Source organism: Acanthaster planci, linkage group LG10, assembly GCF_054643075.1.
Source record: "Acanthaster planci isolate LZ-2023a linkage group LG10, COTS_SCS, whole genome shotgun sequence".
NCBI classification, from domain to species: Eukaryota; Metazoa; Echinodermata; class Asteroidea; order Valvatida; family Acanthasteridae; genus Acanthaster; species Acanthaster planci.
The window spans coordinates 9,094,666-9,109,154 of NC_141786.1; the positions used below are offsets into that span (position 1 = coordinate 9,094,666).

Below are 14,489 nucleotides of genomic sequence, written 5' to 3' on the forward strand. Positions count from 1 at the left end.
AACAAAATATTGCACGAGATCGATGAATATTCCGGAAGAGCTTTGGTTATTTCCAAAATACAAGGTGAAGTTAAAGCGCCACTAATTCTGTGATCACCAGAGGAACAGAATCGGTTCAAATTTTGGGAGCAGTGTTGGGGATTTGCTTCGGCTCGAAAACTGCCACCGGACGCGACATATTTAGACCATAGTTGGACTATTCCACTGAAACCGCAGGAGGGGGTGGGGGTGAAGAACAAAACAGTCTTGAGGGAGGGAGCAATTTTGAGGGGTCTTAGAATTTGATAACATCTTGAAATAGCCTTTCGTGGCATTCGTTAGGCTTGAGGCCAGACGCTAGGGTCCTTGACACTCTTCAGATAGGAAGGGAAAAAAGAACAATACTTCTAAATTGATAACCCTTTCCAATTGGCGAATAAAACAACGAATAAATACCTTTAACCCTAAAGTGGAATATTCTAGCGCTCTAATCCAGCGCTGTCAGCCGGTACCTATCAGAGCAGGAACCCTTGGCTCACACAAAGGCGTCATTTTATTCATACCAAACTTGTACTCGTACAGGCTTTGCCATGTCTCTAAATATTACATTGTAATCGTTTGCATATTTTATTCAGAACGCGGTGTGAGCAGACTCCCTGGCGTATTGTTTGAAAAACTGGCGTTTTGCGGTTCGGTTGCATACGTTGCTGGCGTGCATTCTCAGGCCAGCGTGCCATCAATACTGTCAGCCTTGTCACGAAGTGACGGTCGTTTCGTGAAGAGCTACAAGGAGATGAGCGATCACTTGTAGGAACATCTCAGCGGAAACCCCGTCCCTCGGTCAGGCCCGCGACCACGGCCTGCTTAAAAAAAAATTACGAACAGATGAGTATTCCGCCATCAGGAGGTAAAAGGGGACGGGAAACGCGGAGGTTACTTCACCCCCAGTCAAAAACCGTATGTATACCACCCTGAATAGCAAGGAAAAGGCTTATTAGGGTAAGGATGCTAAAAAAACGTAAGACTAGAAAGTCTTGTAAATTTGTCAGAAAATGTTTCTGACTGCAGGACATACAAGATATTTTTCTCCCATACATTCTTATATCAGTTTTCATACAATGCAGAACTTTTGTTTTCATCACTTTATCTGTATTTGTCCGATATGTCACTTAATAAAACAATTCCTGAATGAATGACTTCCTTTGATATGCAACTTGTGCCTATTAAAATAAACAGTCAACGCCACCTTCATCAAATCAAACTGGAACAAAAACACCCGGAAAGAATCTGCAATATTTAGTGAATTTTATGTTTATACTGCCTTGTACGGGTAGGGCCAAGCTCGATCGGTGATGATTAGAGGGCAGTGCTTACTACTTTTGGGTAAATTTTGTGGATGGGTTCCCGTGCAAAATCGGCATTTTTGACAAGATATTCCCCAGCTGGATTAAAGCTTAAAATTGAGTATATTTGGTAGAACGCGTCAGGCTTACTATTCCAGAAAGCGTTTTGTTTTCAGTGGCTCCATTCGATAATAGTATTTATTCAGGAGCTGATGGCGCTTTGCAACGCTAACACAATCTATTATCGTTGATGAAGATTCACGGTAGCGCCCCCTTTTAAACAATGCACACGACAACAAGATTGTGACAAGAGGGCGCTCTCTGGAGCGCTTGCCTCGGACATGAAGCATACGGTGCAAAATACTGACCAAATGCAGTGCTGAAAATAACAAATCGTAAGGAAAAAAACGCTAACGACATTTTGGATATTGATAGCACTGATTTCCCTGTTAGTTTTGAGTCAATCAAATTAACTTTAATAAAATAAGTGTTGCAAAAGTGCATTATCTGATGACATCATTGCGTTGATCTGCAAACTCTCATTCATTCGTCTTTCAATCAAACCACAATTCATAACGTAACGCATGACGAAATTGCTCGGAATATCGTCCACACCTTTCGGTAATGTTCTATTGCCAGAAAAACGGACAGAGAGACATAAAACAGTTCACTGTGGGAATATAAGCTGTTTGTAAACCACCATCCGGATTTGTGGGGTGAAGTAAGAGAGGAGACGATCTTTAGACACGGAGCAGTAACGCAACATGAGCAATGCCCTGCGTTTCATATCACCTGATGAACTGTGGCTCAAGGTAGCGGTTATCAGCAGGAGCGATGTTTGAAACTGTTTCTTTATATAGCGTTTCTTTATTTATAAATAATACGAAAACATGTATATGAACCCCATCTATTCTATCGACGTGCGGATCACCAAGGTAAAAGACCTTTCTTTCGCAGAAATATTCCCGAGTCAAAAATGTACAGGCTCTGACCATTCACCTTTGCCAGATCTTTAACAAACAAAGAAAACGAACACAAGACTGACAGAGTGGACAACCAAAGACAGCCGACTACTTTTTTTTAATTTCAGAAAAGCACTGAATCGAAACCAAATTTAGATATCCGAAATTCAAATATTTGTCATGTGTGGCCAAAAACACTACTTCTTCTCTTGTTTTGCGACATGTTGGGAGGCTGTTATTGATTAACATACGCGTAGATTTTTTTTAATTGGAAATTCTGGAGTCCAGTGCTATCCCCATAGTGTGCCTAGAGCTTATCTGTTTCGATGAGGTCACTCAAGGAAGTATTCACAAAGACACCTACGTTAGTAAAACATTAGTTTCAGTTCCGTTCCAAATCGAGGACACGTCCTGCTTTAAAGGTGTACATAACAACACACAGTGCTATTAGGATGGTTGTTCGCTATTTCCTTTAATTTGGAAGTATTCTAAACAGAAGCAACATCTTATACATTTCAGATGTAGTAATACATTAACAATTGGCAAAGCTTTGGCCTTTTACAAGTTTTAATTAAGCAGTAAAACAATCAACCAATTTATTCAAGAAAAGCTTGATACAAGTATTTTGTTTTGTACTACGCAGAATTATCTTCAGCTTAGTGTCTTCGTTTAGGGCAGTAGTGTCGAGAGAGACGTCCAACACGCATGAATTAACCACATTTAAAAGATCCATGCAATGAATTCCTCTAAGACACAATTTTATAGGACTTGATGCTGTTCTTTATCGTGTGAACATTATGGCTGAGTTCGGGCGGCATGTTCCCGTCTGTTCACGAACAGCTCGATTTGTTGTTCGGGGGTCAGCCACTCGAACGCCGGGAACAAACAACCGGTTATCGCCTGTAGTTAGTGACAAGCAACACATATGCAACATGGGGCGTCCATGTAGCCGTTATTCGAGAGTTAATGTTTGGATGGGCTGAATTCTTTTCTGTATAAATAGGAAAATTCATTTCTGTGTTACGTTCGAGCGCGAGAACTAGAAACCCATGAAAAGAACAGGCCGTCCGAACTCAACCTATGCGACATCTTCGGGGCGTTGGGTGCATTGAAAGATGCCTATCTGAAACCTGCGCTTGTTGGGACAACTGCGGGGCTCTGTTCCTCCGATGTCATTTGCTGATGACATGGGTGCATGGTTTTTTCTATCGGAACAGTAGATAAACCATATTTTTAAAACCTTGATTAATGGGATGGTACCAGATGATTTTTTTTGGGAGGGGCTGGAATGAAATCATAGACTAGAGTCTGTTTTTTTTTTTTTAATTGAACGTTTTCAATTGAATACAAAGAGTCTTCCAGTATACTCACTGCCATGTATTGACCAAATTATGATATCCCCCCCGAAGAACAGCGAGACATGAACAATGGCAGTAGTTTCTGCGCACGTGTTAGTGCAACATCTAGGTTTTCGACACGGAGCGATAGTAAATTTTTGCTGATTAATATGGCAACTCGCATAACTACAAAAAAGCGAAAATGCACCAAAACACATTTTAAAATAGGAAACTGTCAGTAAGGTCAAGCACACAGATGTATTTGTGATGGCTGTCGTAGAAACTTGCATTGTGTAGATCCTTGACATTACTACTTGCCTGAATAGAACACCGGCTCAAGAGGTATGTGCAATCAAAGGTAACCAGTCAGCAACGTGTTGTCAGTACCGTTTACAACCAAAAACGTGAATACTTAGAGTATACTCGCGACTTATAATGGGGACTTAATTATCTGGAGTGAAAATATTATGGGGGTACATGAGGACTTGGCTGCACAAAGATTTAGAACGGCTTCGCAGCTTTACTTTGTTATTAAAATACGGGATAGAAAAAAACTGCCTTGGTCTATACCCACAGGCTCTTGATTAATACCAAGTTGATGAAATAAAGGTATAAAAAATCTGACGGTAGAACGTTGGACAAAAACTTCCAAAGCGTTAAATCCGTCATCATTTATGTCATAAGCCGTGAAATACGGAAGCCCAGGGGGGACTCAACGGGAAAAAATATTTCAAAGTGGTACTTCGCCGTCGCCGTTGTTTTAGACATGCACCTAAAACCCTTATAACCTTGTCACAAATGCAAGATTCTTTTGAGAACATGGCCGTTTATAACCACTGTGTACTGGATCTAGCTCACTACATAGTGTGACAGTCGAAGACACTTCGTTCTACCCAGAACATTTTACAAGCAGCCAAAAACTGCAGTAAAGAAAATAACACAGGTTGCATCTGACCCACTTTCCTCAGTTTAATATGTACCACCATTTGGCATGAAGAACACATCTGAGACGGCGCAACTGCTGCGAATTTACACCTTGTTTGCGACGGCGTCGAAAAGGAAATCGCCAATGTACAAACCGGACTTGGGATCGAAGGGCCCACCCCAGCAGATAATGAGGGCGTACAACTGCTTCCATTGCCCCGCTCCGGTAACCACGGTGTTGATGGGTAGCTGTCTACCGTTATAAGCGATGATGTTCTCAGGATGGCTCAGCTAAATACAGAGAGAAAGAGAGAGAGAGAGAGAGAGAGAGAGAGAGAGAGAGAGAGAGAGAGAGAGAGAGAGAGAGAGAGAGAGAGAGAGAGAGGCGGAATTTACTCGAGTTTAAGTGTGTCCATCCATTGACAGCAAAAGAAATACATTCCTGTTTGTTGTTGTGTTTTTGTATCATGTATGGACATTCTTTACTAACAAATAGCGTTCCTTCAAAATTTAGAAAGAGGAGATTAAACTGGGGTAAGACTGAATGGGGAAACCACCCCCTGAACTTTCCTTTTCTTCAGCTTTTTTTCACGAGCCGATCCCTTACGAGTTTCCTCAGTAGCTCTTTGCGGTCATTATTTTTGAAACTGCTTTTGTCAAATTATTAATTCACCATTTTTGCGCAGCCTCCATTGATCCCAGCCCCCCCCCCAAAAAAAAAAATAAATAAATAAATGTGCAAATTCCACTGCCATGCCAGAGAACTGGCGCTCATTGGGCCGTCATTTTATCAGGTTGAACTGAAACTACGGGTTTTGGAGTGTATTCACATGCATGCCCAGTTAATGAAAAAAAAAGACGTGTATAAGAGGGTGATCGTGATCAGTGCCCAACGTGTATTGGATTACCTCGCATGGGTACTTGTTGCAGATGTACTGGACCCAGGAACTTCTCCCTTCTTTGGCGATGACCGTGCCGGTGATGGAGTACTGCGACCCGGTCTTCGGGGTCGGGCAGAAGGTAAAGTTGAGGTGGGCCTCCTGAAGCCTGGGCACCACCTGCGAGGCCGTCAGCGTGATGTACTCTGTCAGGTAGACGGTCTTGCCGTCCCTTAGCTTATACCCCGGAGGCACTCGAGGCAGGGGTTCAGCAGTTGACGTGGGAGCCTTTTGTGCTGATGCAGGCACCTGCTGTCACAAAATCATGGTGAATGTCTTTGCTTTTCAACAGTGAGCCTTATTATGAATGAAAATGATCTTGATAGTAATAATTTTTTAAAAATCCTAGAAGTGTCTGCATCTGCTGATGCCATACTTCCATACTTTAGGCCTCAGACATCGCCGTATAAGGGATGTAGGGTTTTTTGGGGGTTCGTTTGTTTGTTTTTTTTTAGCAAAACGCATTTCCTGGTAGACTGTTGTTGTTAGTTTGTTCTTTTTTTTTGTCCAGAGGCAACTATGGACAGCGTGGCTTACAATGTCCATTCCCTTCAATGACGCAACGGCAAAGTTGTGTCGTTGTGTTGACTTAAACACATTGGCATTGCTTCACTCAAACTTTAAATAAGAGGAAGTTACTTCCTTTTCCCGCTGAAACACCAATGGGGGGGGGACGTTGTGACCCCGTGCTTCCGTAGTCCACACCTTGTCAAGAAATCTTTCTTCGATTGATGTTTCGTTTCACGACTGCTTTTTTGGTCGAGGGGCTTCACGCACAGGGACCGCCGGCAAACGGGCCACCGTGTACTACCACAATGCACCAACTCCTGCGTGGTGTAAGTACTACGACATACCAGCACAAGCAAGCTATGCATACAGACACAACGTACATGTACGGCACGTGTATTCAGTGCACATAGAACAGCACATCACGTATACATGATACACACATCACTTCTAGGTTTAATATCTTTCTTTTTTCGCCCACTTTTAGAAAATGTGTGTGTGTGGGGGGGTTCAGGCTATTTGGTTTCCTGTGTATGAATATTAACGACCTATCTTAGGCCAATTACACATACAATTAAAAACTTTCCAAAAATATGAATGATTCATTGTAGTGGAGCAAACACCAGTTATTGAATAACACGTGACAAAGTGTACATTATAGTAACATGGCGTCCAGTTGCAAAACGATTACCGGTACGAGGGACATTGCTTGTAACACTGTTTTTTTTTTTTTTACTTCCAATGTGTTTATAGGTAAGCCAATCAAATCTTGTGGCCAATGGGGACCGAATTGTGACAGCATTCGGATGAAGAATTTGTTGGAGACCCCGAAACAGTAGTACAAAGTGTGCTTTCCACTTTTTTTTTAATTGGGGGAAGTGATTCTTTTATGGATAAACAAAAACCGACAATTATATTTAGGATTTTTCTCCAGGCCGAAATTCTGGATACGCAAAATTAATGATACCCCGTACCAAGCGTACATGGATCAATGTTAGAGCTTTGTCTGACCCCCTGTGGCTGGTCTACGCACGGCGTAAGAGTGAGGGCCTCCTTGGGGAAGGCAGTGCCGAGCTTACTGCATCGCTTACTGGGAAGCAAGAGGAAGTTCGTCTCAGAATTCTCACCTTGTCAATTTTCACTGCGTCAGCGCTAAAGCTCACCTCACTCTGCTGCGTTCTCTCCGCATCCAAGCTGAAACTCACCGCCTCAACGGGCCCCGAGCGCCCTTTGATGTACAAGTCCCCCAAGGACGGCCAGGACTTCACTGTGCAGTACGCCCACGGCGCGCCCTGGTTCATGTTCGTGCAGAGGGCGTCCGCCTCGCCCTGCAAAGCAGAGGAGCTAAGTCATGTCAAGACTGATTTTACGTAGATCTCACGCTCTCACAAAGGGCCCGCCTGTGTCACAAGGATCTCGATTTTGGATTTCGATCACTGATTCCAAAGCTGGTTCACCCTGTCCACCAGGCAGGTGTTGTGTCTGTGAACCAATGTCGGGTCACTGATCCGCTTGAAACAAGCAGGCACTCATACAAAACATTGCGCAAGATGCATGTGTAAAACAGGAAAACCTTGTTTGTAATTTACAATTGAAACTATTTCTGAATTATTTCACCCTTTGCTTGGCTCTGGTAGTCACCTTTCCCAGCTCCATCCCGGTCTTTTCCTCTTTAATACTGAGGATTGATCTCTCTGTACTCGTACTAGGGAAGCGACTGAAGAGCATGCATTTATTTAACTTTGAATATACATCGTCGGCAAGGGATCTCTGGGGATTTCTAAAGGTCAAGTTGTCTGACAATCCAGTACGACTTAGCTATGCTGGTCAGTAACAATAAGGCGATATATACAAGATTCATTGAGTAAATCTGAGCCCAACTCTGAAAGAACGTCTGGATTATTTGTTCAGAAACGCCTGATCAGAGGAAAACGAAAACGGTTTGGATTGGTATAGATGGCTGTCAGCTGACTCTATAGTTGGTGCCTTGTCAACGAGCACAGACGCGATTTTGCGAACTTAAATTAAATATTCACCCTGCCAATTCATAAAAATTGGGAGAATATCAACCTAATTAGCGAATTTCTCTGGAAATGTTTCATGCCTACAATTTTTTTTTCGTAGTTCTCATTCGTCTGAAGTATATAGTGCACCATAGACATTCGCTGCGCACGTTTCTAGCTTTTTACCTTGCTGGGCGAGTCCACAACGTAGTAATAAAGGACACCCTGGTTGAGACGCCAGTAAGGGTTATTGTTCAACACGACTGTGACATTCACAGTGTTCCCCTTCGCTTGGCCGCAGAGGAAACCGATCAGATTCACGGTCGAGTTCTGCGAAAGCGTGGTGACCTCGGTCGTCGTAAACTTGGTCGCCACACGGACGTCGATGGCAGAAACTAAACAATTTGAAACATGTACGGGAGACAATTACCTAAAACACATTGCCGACAAAGCAAATAAATTAAAAGGCTTCACCAACAGCGACAACTACATGTGGCTAGTAACCGCTCCCCATTACACGAACAAATAATCCTCGAACCCCGCTTCCCCGCAACAAAGACCACCCCAAAACAAAAAGGGACATGCCCTGACGTACACACAGTAATGTCGCACCTGTAGTGCAGGCATCATGTGCATTAAAAAAAGTAACGGATATTCATGAGTTTAACGCTCAGAACGAGTTGACAAGTTTGAATGGTCCATTCCAAAAGGTAACACGCTAACCACTTGCATTTGGACTATACCCAGCAAGAAATGAGACCGAGGGGTACCCCCCCAACATGTCCAATCCCTAAACACGTTCCAGACTATTGTTACTTAACACCCCCCCCCAAGATGTCTGAAAGGAATTCCCCAGATTCCTGCGAGACAATGACCAACACAAAGCGGGGGGGGGTGTTCTCTCCGTCTCATACCTTGCTGCATATGATTTGGACCGATTACTGTGATCGGCAAATCATCAGTCAAGTGACGGGGATTTATTCAGATGTTGCATAATTACCTTCTCTCGTCGTGGCATTAGTAAAGTAGCACCCACCGTAATAATGTTTTCCTCACGTATTAAGTACAAATCATTAGACAAGTCCAAATATTTCATTTGGTGTAATTTGTTTTTCTCATATGCATTTTGACAGCGACCTACATCGCTAAATTTGACCGTGTTCAAACGGGTTACTCATGCTAACAACTGTGCTCCTGAGCGAACAAACGACAGTTATATATAACCCATCAACCATGCTCTTGGTCAAATCAGGAGCCAGCAGGCCCTGAACTGGATAGTTTTAAGCAATCCGATAATAGCCAGCGCCTTTTTTAGGGATTTGAACTAACAGCATTCTAGAAACGGTACTTCCATCTAGAAAAGGTGCCACTTACGTAGCCTGATGATTGGTCCCGAAATGGACAAAGTAATTGTGGAAAATAAGACATACCCCCCCCCGACAGGGATTTGCCACTGACTGTAGCCAAGAAAATAGCTTAACCTGTGATGGATAAGACGACTTTCTTGGCCCACTGCAATAAACAAGCCTTTATTAGCCTGCTTGAAGTTTCGATTCTCAAACAACGTCCCCTGATTATGGGCCAAGAGCAGTACGGTTCTAGTTTCTCATGAGTATGTGTTATGCTCGCTAACACGTACCTAGAGTGGAGATTATGAGGAATAAGGCAAGTTTGTAGGTGTCATACAACCTGGCGACGTCACCTTCTGAAGGATCTAATGCCTTCTGTCCGCAAAATGCTCTTTTAAATTCTAGACACTTCAATGAATTGGTGTAACTACAGACCAACAGATAGCAGCCAACTTACGAAGACCAGCTCACGCGCACAAACAAGCTGAACACTGTCCTGCATTGCGACCTTTGTCTGCAGGAAAGGCGTAATTCTCTATGGAGTGATGCTATTTGGAAGTTCATTTAACTGTAGAATTTTCCTTTTTCCGCAGGTGTATCCAAATGCGAGTATGCGAGATTTTGCTTAACGACAGGTGGCCTGATTGTTTGCACTGCGAAATAGAGATGCGACATTTAGCTAGACGGCTTTTCAGAAAGCAAAGCAAAACGATAATGACAAATTTGTTATTCAAGATGCATGTCGTTTCAGTAATATTTATGTTTTGTCCTGCGTCAGAAAACATACTAGCAACTTTCGATTAAAAACTTGCCAAAATAGTGTTCTAATTAAAGAAGTGAGAAGTTTTTCACTTGATTATTGCCAATTTGATAAGTTTCTACGGTTTTCCTAGTTGTAAATAATATATTGAAAGGAAAGAGTTTCTGACTCAATTAACTACATGCAAAAACTTTAGAAAAATTTAGAAACAAAATCCCGTATAGATGCAAAAGAAATCCTTAAATTAACTACATTATGACCGGCTCTTCGATTTGACTTTAACTTTTCTTACAATAACACGTGACCCACTCTGCAAAAAAGGCCCTTACGTCATGCTCTGCCTCTGTATGTAGCGGACCATTACAAAATTACGAAATTTTACTGTATCTCGGGAATTAATGGTGTGTGACAGAGGTTAAAAATGTATATATTTAATCCTTATTAAAATGCTTTCCATAGAAGAATTTCACACGAGCGCCGTCTGTGCATATCTGCATCGAATTTAACTTCCCTTCGTGTATTTTGTGTCTTAACTCCTTACTTTCAGTCGTCTGATCGTATTAAGAATTGAAGCTGAAACATACAGCCTCGTTTCAAACCGCGGAAGTGCGCAGATTGACGCTAAAAGCGTCGTATTGGGATCCCTCTGTAGGCATCACTTAAAATCAATTTGTCACACGAGAGCCCAAGGGCCATTTTTGCAGTCAGTCACATATGTACAACACAGATAACTTGTCCGTAACTGTATGACATCAGGCTGGTTTCCTTTAACCCATACCTTGGTAATGTAGAAAGATGTGGTAGTGTAAAATGCTACCTGATGCATCCGTAGAAATGACCTACTTTTATAATCGTTGTCTCCAAAATGATAGCGTGTCAGACAGGACAAGTTAACAGGGTGTCTAATGCCATTGGTATATTTCGCAGAAGTCAACATTAATCAGTAACAATTTGTTCACTTATTTTGGGGATAGCTGCACACAGCCCACCTTTAAACGTTGAATAGCTATGCTGCACAGGCCGTGCGGACGATCAAGTGCTGCGATCTAGAATATTGTGCACGCAACTCGCAAGTATTAAGAGTAACAACCCCGGATGGTTTGTGTACCAGCCGGAAATATCGTTAGCCAAACAATACTTTGCATGTGCCGTACAAAATGTACAAATATGAAGTGTTTGTAACTAGAGTTTGAGCAGTGAGTTTAGAGTATGTGCATTTTCTCTACAAACTCCCCCCCTTGAACTGTTGTAGAGCACTTTTCAGGGCATAACTTCAACATGTATACAGCATTAACAGATTCTTACAAAACAACTTAGAATGGAACTGCGTGTACTGCCAAGACAATGCTTTTGTGAGACAGAACACAGGAGGAAACCAACAAACAGGAAAAAGAAACCTACGTGACATAAAGGGACATGCCTCAGCTGCAGCACAATGTAAGCGACATGAAAAACAAATCAGAAATGTCTGGATACAACTAATGCACCCGTAGCCCACCAGATACAGACTACATACATCCGGTAAGATAGACATGGACTTAAGTTAAGACGCACTGCCTCTATCATGTTCACGGGCTGCATACCACATCGATAAGCACTTATTTATGGTGCATACTTTTTGGTTATGGACAAAATGATATGCCAGTTCAGTAGACCTGCCCTTGTGGTAGGGTTATCTTCTTAATCCCAACTTTCAGTTTTGTCGTTTTACTTACCGACAGCGAGCAACGCTGAGACACACATCAGAAGCATCGCGACGTGCCTCATGGTGAAACGATCGACTGTAACGTTAAGTAGACGATATATGCTTCGCTTTTGCGAGTTTAATGTGCAGATGCAGGATCGGCCCTCTTTTTTGAGCAGTCGACGTATCCAAGGAAGTGTTTGCTTGACGAAATCGTCCCTTACACTGGCTCGCCGACAAACCACGCAAGCTGCTTTTCACCCCTCGTCAGCTGAGCGCGGCACTACCCTGGATTTCCTGGAGCAGCTCGGGTAATCCCGTCCTTGCGCAATGAGGTCAGAACATTCCAGAACAGACGGACATTCCCCCCGTCTTGGGGAACTTTCATTCAATTGTAACTCAAGAACATTACCAGTTGGAATTGATGCAGCTGTAATTTCCTGTTGTAAGGAGACACCGGGGGCATTGTTAAGGATAAAGATGCTCGTCTTTCCTGCAGAAGTTTACATCGAAACGGCACATTTGAAGGATTGTTCCCTTTGTTTTCCCTTTCGGAGTGCTGTTGAAGAAACATTGTTCTTTGAAAGTCCACAAAGTCTTCACCATCAGCTTTATTTTCTTTCTCACCACGAAAAAGTGGGGGAGTGGTGATTCCACACCTCCCCCGGTCAAAAAGGGGAGGAGAGAGGAATCAATAGCCCACTCCTCTGGTCAATAGTGTGCTCCTTTCCACCACCCACTCCGGGTTTGCACATCCGTGATTGAGTTAAAAAAGCTTTTAGAACAAGATTTTAATTCTCAAGGAGATATTCGCTTAGCAGCTGATAACTTTAGCAATCTGGAGTTTTTGCATTATACCTGAGTTTCCTTTAACCAGCATTATGCATTGTCTCCCATGAGTGGCGAGGCATAACAGCAAGAAAACAGCGTGGGCGGATTTCCTGATCCATTGTAAAAGCATGGAGGAAGGATACAGAAGGGGTTTGAAGTGCCCAGGCTATAACATCTGGCCAAATACCGCTTTCTGGCATACCCGATATGTCCATAGCCAGAGTGCAGCGCTCGCCTGCTACCCACCACCTGTTTTGCAACGATAAGATCCCTTTGTATCCCATGATCGTCGCCGCAATTTTTCGTTAGTAATCTGCATCCCCGAAACGTTGTCTACTGCAGTATAGGAAGTTGGACATTCATGCCATCGTTGGCGCTTGCTATGATCCGACAACATCATCAAATGTCGTGTTTGCGCAGTCGCTTTTATTAGGCTGTGTACCCAAAGTGTTCATGTGCAGTTGTTGCTCTTATCGAACGCTTTCTTCTGGGCTTCTTTTAGGAATAAATAGCCAAGCTGTTTGTAGATTTCGTGTTTTGTTTGAATCAATTTTATTATGGCATTTGTACAAAGGCGTATTTTATGAGATTTCACGATCACTCTCTGTGATGAAATAGCGTGTTTTGTTCTTAATGAATTAAGCTTTCCGGTAGTAGTGAACATTTTGATGGCCAGTCTTAGCCAAATTCGTTCCAAGTCTTTGACACTGATTTATATTGGACGGAGGAGACTAGAATTACAAACTTTGCATGGATAATGAAACAGTGTGTCAAAATTTAAAAAGTTTATTTATGATGGCAAAAGTAGGTCTAATATCAGGAATTTTTCTCTCTCTTTTTCTTGGTCACATCGACAGTTTGTATTTAATTGCAAGCAAAAAACTGCAAGCATTGCCAGGGTATTACTGGCCCCTACTGTCCAGCTAGGATGCAGGCTGCGATAAGGCATTTTTGGAATGTTTTCTATTATTCGTCAAACTCGGCGGCGACCACCATTGGACGATTTGAAGTGCCTGAGTTACTACTCCTTCTGTGTCCTTCCTCCATGATAAAAGCCACCTCTCTACTCACTCTGGGTACTCAGAGTTCAGAAAAACCCCGAAATTGACCAGCTCATGAGGCTGTTCTGGTAGGGAACATCGTGATGGGGGATATTGTACACGAACTTTATGTGGTTGAAAGTGGGTGCGTTGTAACATTGATGCGACGTGCGTCACAAAAACCTTGAACGGGAGGGTCCGCTGCACTTAGGAAACCATATTGGGCATATGCTTTTACGGTTTTTAGTCTTAGCGCCACTAGATTGCAGAAGTTTAAAAAAAATGAAACCCCACAATGGGATGGACAGCTCTCAGCTGTTCGAAAAATGTCTTCTGCAATTAGAGTCTGATTTTATTTCAAACAGTTTTTTTTTTAAATCGAAAATAGCTAAGGCTTTTTCCCCCCTTTTTTTTTACTCATTCCAAAAGCAAACGAGTGAAAACAATAATGCTGGAAAGATTACTCTAATCTTTGACAAAGGGTCTTGCAGTATGAGGCCTGAAATAAGCCCACCCTTGTGTTCCCACGCCAAACCGCGAATTCAACCGAAGCAAAAGAGAGAACCAAACAGAATTCAAGCAGGCTGAACCTACCTGAATCCAAAGTAAAAATAGACGACGAAGTATATCATAGTCACCGCCACCAACGGGGAGAAAAATCATTTGCTATCAAATTGATGTTTTCCTCAATTGGTAATTAAGGAAATGCGTCAAGTGTAGTGGCATAAATCTGTGTTGAAAATTGGGGGTGGGGATGCGGAAAGGTGGGGGTGACTTTCCCGGCCATGGGAATTTGAAAAGTGGAGGGGGGGAGGCACCATGTACACTATAT

General features: G+C 42.7%; 1 protein-coding gene across 4 annotated transcripts; it reads right to left on the reverse strand.

The window, feature by feature from the left end:
• Positions 1 to 2,737: 2,737 nt before the first annotated feature.
• On the reverse strand, positions 2,738 to 12,389 carry LOC110985003 (uncharacterized). Of its 4 annotated transcripts, none has more exons than XM_022245677.2 (5): positions 11,818 to 12,389; positions 8,180 to 8,388; positions 7,118 to 7,318; positions 5,454 to 5,735; positions 2,738 to 4,836 (listed from the first exon to the last, which is right to left on the reverse strand). In XM_022245677.2, exons 1-5 carry the CDS (start codon positions 11,867 to 11,869, stop codon positions 4,651 to 4,653), a joined length of 930 nt encoding a protein of 309 aa, XP_022101369.2. In that variant the 5' UTR covers positions 11,870 to 12,389; the 3' UTR covers positions 2,738 to 4,650. The 4 variants fall into 4 exon arrangements, with proteins under 4 accessions (XP_022101369.2, XP_022101371.2, XP_022101372.2 ...); XM_022245679.2 differs by having other exon boundaries at positions 7,154 to 7,318; positions 11,818 to 12,388; XM_022245680.2 differs by having other exon boundaries at positions 5,454 to 5,732; positions 7,154 to 7,318; positions 11,818 to 12,375.
• Positions 12,390 to 14,489: the final 2,100 nt, after the last annotated feature.

Bases quoted from the DNA above. Each gene is read 5' to 3' on its own strand.
- LOC110985003 (XM_022245677.2), bottom strand. From the start codon at position 11,869: ATGAGGCACGTCGCGATGCTTCTGATGTGTGTCTCAGCGTTGCTCGCT. The intron at 5,736-7,117 runs GTGAGAATTCTG...ATTTTGTGACAG, and splicing joins ACGCAGTGAAAATTGACAAG to CAGGTGCCTGCATCAGCACA. The intron at 4,837-5,453 runs GTAATCCAATAC...CTCTGTATTTAG, and splicing joins GCAACAAGTACCCATGCGAG to CTGAGCCATCCTGAGAACAT.